General features: G+C 32.0%; 1 protein-coding gene and 1 non-coding gene across 2 annotated transcripts; both read left to right on the top strand.

The window, feature by feature from the left end:
- TRNAI-UAU lies at positions 1-75 on the top strand. The gene has a single exon. It is a non-coding gene; the product is annotated as a tRNA-Ile (tRNA).
- Positions 76-3,679: 3,604 nt separating this feature from the next.
- On the top strand, positions 3,680-7,293 carry LOC123201790 (protein IQ-DOMAIN 10-like). The gene is made up of 5 exons (XM_044617345.1): positions 3,680-3,861; positions 3,946-4,098; positions 5,407-5,634; positions 6,473-6,586; positions 6,672-7,293. Exons 1-5 carry the CDS (start codon positions 3,796-3,798, stop codon positions 6,984-6,986), a joined length of 876 nt encoding a protein of 291 aa, XP_044473280.1. The 5' UTR covers positions 3,680-3,795; the 3' UTR covers positions 6,987-7,293.
- The last annotated feature ends 545 nt before the right edge of the window (positions 7,294-7,838 follow it).

Below are 7,838 nucleotides of genomic sequence, written 5' to 3'. Positions count from 1 at the left end.
GGTCCCGTAGCTCAGTTGGTCTAGAGCGTTGGTCTTATGAGCCGAAGGTCGCGGGTTCGAGCCCCGCCAGGACCATTTTGCTTTGGCTCTAACCGATCACTGTTTTCTTTTTATGCCAATTATGATCGAACATTTTTTTTTTCAAAAATGCATATGAATTTGTCTAACCACAAATAAATATATATTTTTTTTATGATGGACCTAGCCAACCACAAAGATTTTGTTGACACAAGCATCAATTGGTCCACATGACACACAACTAGAGTAGTATGCATAGCTTCATTTATCAATAAAATTATGTGTATAAATAATATGTATAACTTTATATACAAATAATAACGTATCACCATATGATTGAATATTATTTTATCTTTAATTTTAAATTATTCAATCACATAATGACATATTATTATTTATGCATAAAGTTATACACGTTATTTGTACACATAACATTACTCTTCATTTATATTATACCAACAATTGTGAAAATTTTGCACTATATATTAACCCTATTACAACATGTTAATAGTTACGAAATTTCTATAATGGGATCAATTAACATGACGTTCACAATTGTGACAAGATCAAATTTTATCATGGTAATAGTTATGAAATTTTCTTTCATGGGATCTCTTATTTTATTTGTGTTTTTGCAATGTAGTGTATACACATGATGTATTATGTGATCATATATTTAAACACGAATCTTATCTTTTGGATATGACAATATACTAATTTTTTTATGACAGTATTTTGTTTATTGTTTTTTGAGATAACGTTATTTTGACCATTGTATTTTGATATGACATTATTTTGATCAATAAAATTATATATATTCATTTTGAGTACACAAATAGATATATATTTAATGTTTAACGTCATGTGATTGAATAATTTTGAATTAAAATAAAGTAATATCTAATTACATAAATATATACATATTTATATACTCAAAATAGATATATGTAATATTATTTTATTTTAATATGTTATTATTTTTATATTTATTTATTGGATATTGGATATTGATCATATCTAAAACCTAACATTATTTTTGTCATTATTTGTTGGATATTAATGGGATTTATCCTTATCTACTTTAATTACGAAAAGAGACAGTTGTGTTATTTTCTGCAAGAGAATGTTACCATCCCTTGAGATCAAAGATGATGATAATAAACATGGTCCTCCTTTTTTCCATTTTAAAAGGCCTAAATATTTTGTTTTTCATATACTAGGATTTTCCTATATTTTTAGTTAGGCTCTTCTTTGTTTTTGCAGCTTATTACTTTGTCAAATTACTCTGATTTTCTCTTTAGTTTCTTTTGGCAGGTTTGCCTTTTTATACAAATCATCAATACGTATTCCTGATATGAGGATTAAAAAGATTTCAACTAACTAGTTAAAAGGGTTTTCAACTTAAAAATTCAAAGGAGATTGAACTATATTCAAAACGGGGTGCTTGTTGAGAGAGTTTAAGAGTTAATAGAGTGAGCTTGTGAACTCGGTTGTTTAAACTGAATTCCTACTTTTAATTGACGTTTAGATGAGCTTAATGTATTTTATATGAGTGAATTAGGTCTCATAGATATAAAATATGTTTACAGTCGAACCACGTAAAAACTATATGTCTCATTTACTTTTTTGTTGTTCATTTGTTTCCTATTGTGAGCTTAATATTTTATATAAAAATGGATTTTTAATTGAAGATCATTTAAATACTTTAATTGTGCTCACAAAGTCTGTACACAACTAATATGTATCAAATTCGATCTCAATATCAATTTACATCATGCTTATAGTTGTGAAAAATCTTTATTAAGTCTACACAACTAATGGCTTCATGAATCCACACTTCCATCAAGTCGAGCTACAAACTACTTGTGGGTTGGCTCGTGTTAAGTCAAGTTTAGCTTGACTATTGTCGAATTGAGTTTGAGTCTTTCTCAAGGCTTACTCAAGTAATTTGGCCCTTACAAGTTAAGTCAACAATTATTGTTGGCCTTTTGATCTTAAAATAAGCTCGAGTTAGCAATTTTTATTTCAAACTCAAACTCAAACTCAAGTTTGTAACTCATGAGCTTGTTGAGTTTGAGCTCAAGTTCAAACCCTATATTTACCCTAACGAGACAAACTTAAATCTAATAATACTCGATTCAATTCAGTTTAATCGTTACCCTAATATATGTTTTAAGTGTGAGAATGTTTCAATGACATTTTGTTATACATTAATTACGATATGCGCCACTTTACATGATGTTAACAGCTGTAAAAATTCTTCTATGGAGCCACTTTACATGCCTCCATACATATGCATATTGATCCATCCAACTAGCTTCCTAATTATGATATATATCGCACATACATGAAACAACATCTATGGTTTTCTCATGCTGCATAATTTTATTTTATTTTATTTTTACTTAGTAGTGGGCTTACGAGGTTAAGGGTGGACAACTGACCTCCCTTAGATTTGAAAATCATTAGTTTAAATATATATAAAATGTTAATATAACTTCTAAAATTTTATATTATTTATTCTTAGATTTTATTATTTTTTAATTGATTTCTCATATTTTATTTTTATTCCCCTTGATCTTATCAGTTTTATCCTTAACTTACTAAAAAAATATTGAACAATACTATGTATACCTATTTTGAATATACAAATAAATATATACTTATATATATCATCATTTGATTAGATGTTACTTTATCTTTAATTTAAAATCATCCAATCACTTGTGATACATATCAAATATGTACTAATTTGTGTATTCAAAGTAAATATAAATAGTTTTATTGAAAAAAGTTTTATCTTTGGGAGTATCAATTTTATTTACCGTAGAGGGACCAACTTAAGTTCATATATCCAACCATAATGCGCCAACCATCATATACCATTTGTAATAACCATGTTATGTCATGCATACGTGCTATATTACATTCCTTGAATTTTTATTTACAACGAAGAATCTAGCTTTAGTTAAATTATTTATTTGAGGTCAAACTAATCATATCTAATAAGTAAAATTTCAGGTTTAGTGACCGATCTCATAATTACCAGAGTAGATGAGTTAAAAGTTTAATTTTAAAATATTCTCCAAGGAAACTTGAATTTATAAACTCTTGAAATTCTATCTTTTGTTACTCAAACTACCAATTAAGATTATACTGCTTGAAAATTTTACCAACGACGAATACTCTATTGATATATTCTCATCTTTATTACTTAAATTATCCCTGGATAGTCATATGTTATGTTATTGCTTGATCAAGGTATGAATATTACATGTAGTACATCACATCAACACTAGTGTTGTGCATAATTTATGATTGGACAGAATTGAATTCTCTTTTTCATAAACTTTATATTTGGAAAAAGCCATATCAAAACTAACACTAAATACGTGCTAATCAGTAATCAACTAATCAGCCACATGGCCCGCATTCCCAGTTACCATGAGAACCTGGCATATGGACATCTGTGTGTAATCTCAGTTTTCGTGCGTGCCTTTCTGACTAATGCTGTTGATTGCTCACCTTCCAAAAGATCAAACTCAAACTTCATTTTAGTTAAAATGTCATCAGTTTGGCATCTGCGTAATAATACAGTGAACCAACAACCATGGCTGCACCTTTCTCTTTCTCTCTCTCTCTGGCTTTTCTTAAATTCTAAGCTAACTTATTATTACAACTCAGCACATCTTCCCAAAGCATACCCTCAGTGCATCTCCCACTTCTTTCTTCCGGTGTGCTCATCATCTCCTCCATTTCTTTGTCAGCTCAACAGAAATGGGTTCTGGGGACTGGCTTAGGTCATTGGTTTGCGCTAAAAGATTGAAACACAAGCAAGGAAAGGTAATTATATTGTTGTTATTCATAGTTAATATTTATTTTTGCTTTCTTCTTTCTTGTTAAGTCAGTGGTTTATTTGGTTTGCAGGTGCATTCAGCCTCTGAAAAATCAAATGGAGAGAATCCGAATGACTCCAACAGTACTGTCAATGGAGGTTCACAAGGCAGCCCTGGTTTACGCAGAAAATCGATTGAAGATAAAGCTGCAACTCGGATTCAGAAGGCTTTCCGGGCATATAGGGTAACCCTGAATGTCAAGTTATTTCATTTTTGAAAAATGTTTTTAGATCACAAATTAAATTTATATTAACATCGTTTAGTTCAGATCTCATCAAGGATATAGATTGCATCCTAAAAAGACTTAAATTCCAAAGTATAAAATATATAAATATATATATATATATATATACACATCACACCAAAAATGGGTAATAATGGTGCCTATTAGGGTTGGATACGAATCCAGCAGGTTTGCTCTCAAAAGCTAGCTCGATTTGGTTCAATTTAATTAAAATTAGTTTAGTTTGAATTTAAGTCAAATTTGATTCAAAAGATTTGATTGGTCTTTTTTAACCAAGTCAAACTCGTGTTAGAGGGTGTTTAATTTGGTTTAGTTTAAGTTTAACTTGAATTCATAGTTTAAATCTATAGTTAGGGTTATTTCTTTATGTTCAGTTTGAATTCATAGTTTAAATTGATAAGTTAATTTCGTAACTTAAATTCATGGTATAAGTTTGTGACTCATTGCAAAACAACGTTGTTTTACTTAAATAATAAATAACACAATATTAATTTGTAAACAAGCTACGACTAGAATCATGAATATGAAATACAAATTTAAACTATCGATTTGAATTGAATTATTTTGTATTCAAGCTAAATTTGAATTACCCTTAAATTAAATTATTTTTTATTTAAATCAAATTTAATTAAAAAATGTTTAGATTTAATTTCGATTTGATTTGATCAAATAACCGCAGCTACTCTTGGTAAGTTACTTATCTCATGGTTTACCAAGGCACATTAATATCATGTGATTTGATCTCTGCTTTTCTCAGTGCTTTGACACGTGCACATTTCCTTAAATGAACGGCATGTAGTTTCCTAGAATTTTACTTCAGACGATCCGCCGTCTTTTGTCAACCAGGCTATTACTTGTCTGACAATGCGGTCTCACAATCTTTCAGTAATTGACTTGTCGTATGTAATAATTTCACTCAAATGACAGCAGGTTTAACTTGGAAGTCGTTTTCTAGTTTTCAAACTTGGTTAATGTGTGAGACATTTTCCCCTCCAGACTAAAATGTTCAACATAAAAAATAATAAACCAAGTGTATACATGCCCCCAAATAATTCTGAGAGGGTTTGGATTCGAAAATTGTTAGTGTCAAATCAAAATAAGAATTTTGAATTATTTGGTATTTGAAATTAATTACTAAAACTAAAATTTTACTTTGGTTTAATCATGAATGAATGATTCAATTTGAATAGATTCCTTGTTATCAAAAAATCTAAGTGTACGGATTTTGTTACCCATTGATTTTTGCAGGCAAGAAAGTTGATTTGCCGGATCAGGAGCGCCGGCAGATTCCATATCTTGATTCAAGACCAAACTGCTCAAAAGCAAACATCAAATGCATTAAGCTACATTCATTCATGGTGCAACGTGCAGGCACAAATAAGAAACCGCAGACTTTGCATGGTGATGGAAGGCCGGCTGAGGCAAAGGAAGCTAGAGAATCAGTCGAAACTTGAGGCTAAACTTCATGAGTTAGAGGTACTGCTCTCTGGACTGCCATCACTGCCAATTAAGTTATAGCTTTTAAGGCCTAATGTAGTCTATAACTAGAACTTTGAGCCTTGCCAATGGAGATGACAATGGGTCAGAATCTTTGGCCCAGCAGGAAAAACCGTTTCCACCTCGTCCTGATACAGAGATGATGATAAAAAAATCTTTGTTCCTTCCTCGCAGAAAAATTTATCTCCCCTTTGCTTTTCATCCGTGTGGGAAAAGTTTTCTACACTTTCCCCCTTTCCCCTTCTATTTCGATAGAAAAATAATGAAATTTTTATTTATTTCAAAAATATATTTATAACAATTCAAAACATTTATAATTAATTCAATATATAAACGTTTAGAGAATATATATAGAGATATGAATGAATTAGGGAGGAGAGGGGCCGAGAATATATTTATCCTCATCTTGGCTCCATCCCCAACTGTGGGGATTTTAGTTATTCCCATCTCCAATTTTATCAGAGTATTCTCTCTCCGTTTGGAGAGGAGCGGGTTGAAAACCCAGTTTCGCAGGTGGAATTGCTATCTTTACCTGCCAACATCAATGGCTTTGATAACAAGTTTGTTTTAACAGAGAAAGATGCTGCTGAATACTTGGAATTCTCACCATGCAATTAATGAAAAACGTAATTGTCCTATGGTGTGGTAGATCATTCGGCTGTAGCTGACTTCTGTGTTAGCAACCAGCTTTTGCATTTGAGCCATTGATGTCAAACTGATAGGCTTGCATTGCATATCATAAAGATCCTCTCACGCTTAATCACCATTTTTAATTACTTCAGAAACTACTTAAACAGTTATTTAACTTTCCCACCAGGTTGAATGGCATAATGGGTCTGAAACCATGGAGGAAATTCTTTACAGGATACAACAGAGAGAAGAGGCTGTGGTTAAGCGTGAGCGAGCAATGGCGTATGCATTTTCTCACCAGGTCCATCTGCCTGCTATGGAAAACATTGACATTGCCATCTTCATCTGATACTTACAGATTGTGTTAAATTTTGCCTGTGTTGCAGTGGAGAGCAAACTCTACCCAGTATCTGGGGCAGGCTTATTACAGTATTTGCAAAGAGAACTGGGGTTGGAGCTGGATGGAGAGATGGATCGCGGCACGGCCCTGGGAAGTCAGGGTTAATGCCAAGCCCATCAACACAAAGAAAATCAAGACCAAGCAGCTTATCAATGGAGACAAAGTCACCAACCAGCCAGAGTTGAAGTTAATAGTAGTCTCAAATAAACCTGCTTCATCAAATGGGAATAAATCTGCAAAAGCAAAGAAAACACCCAACAACCAAATTGCTGAAAACCAAGCTGCCCAAGAGACTCAATAGTAGCTTGGCAAATGAGAGACAAAAATTTATAGTTGCCCTCTTGGATTTGTGTTTTCTTTTGCTCAGGTGGATTGGTGTGAATTTTTTTCCCATGTAGACTGTGAAGTAAGAAAACAAATCTTCTAATATCTTGGATTGCTTTATCTACAGTTGTATACATTGTGAATACATATATTTATAGAATGAATGTGTAATTTTTTATTGCCTACAAAACTCATGCCTGTAACTTATTGAATGTTGTGCATGACATCTAGCCGATAATGGAAAATGCTGAATCTCCACAGTTTAGATTTTTCTATCAGGACAAGTTTCTGTTGTTGTTTCAATAAGGATCCAAATGGTACATGAGATCAATTCAAAAAAGTAGACTACAATGTAGCACAAGCACAACCACTAGCAAGAAAATTTTATATTTCATCTCACAATTTATATCTTATCTTGGTCTTTATGAAAGAAAATTGAACACATACTGATCAAACTCATGAAGACTGTTATCTCTGCCAAATTTTGAATTTAATATTTGCTTTCATTAAGAAACAAGGAATATATTGAACAATTAATAATGGGCCCTCTGGTTGATATGGTTTTGTACAGTTTCCTCAGTATCATCCAGCAAAATAATCTTTTGTATTGTTAATGTAAACCTGGAAGGCCTTCGGAGTAACTTTTTTTTTTTTTTTTACCCGAGTTGGACCATCCTTTCGAGGCCGAACAGGTAAAATCCTAGGTTTAGTGACTGACCCCACAATCACTACACCAAATAAGTCACGAGTTTAAGTCACCACTGCACTTGGTAAGTCAAATGTTTAATCTTAAAATTTTATCAGACGGGATTTGAACTCTTGCTCTCTT

Source organism: Mangifera indica, chromosome 18, assembly GCF_011075055.1.
Source record: "Mangifera indica cultivar Alphonso chromosome 18, CATAS_Mindica_2.1, whole genome shotgun sequence".
Taxonomy (NCBI): Eukaryota; Viridiplantae; Streptophyta; class Magnoliopsida; order Sapindales; family Anacardiaceae; genus Mangifera; species Mangifera indica.
The sequence above is the reverse complement of the archived record's forward strand: the minus strand, read 5'-3'. Positions and strand labels throughout refer to the sequence as shown.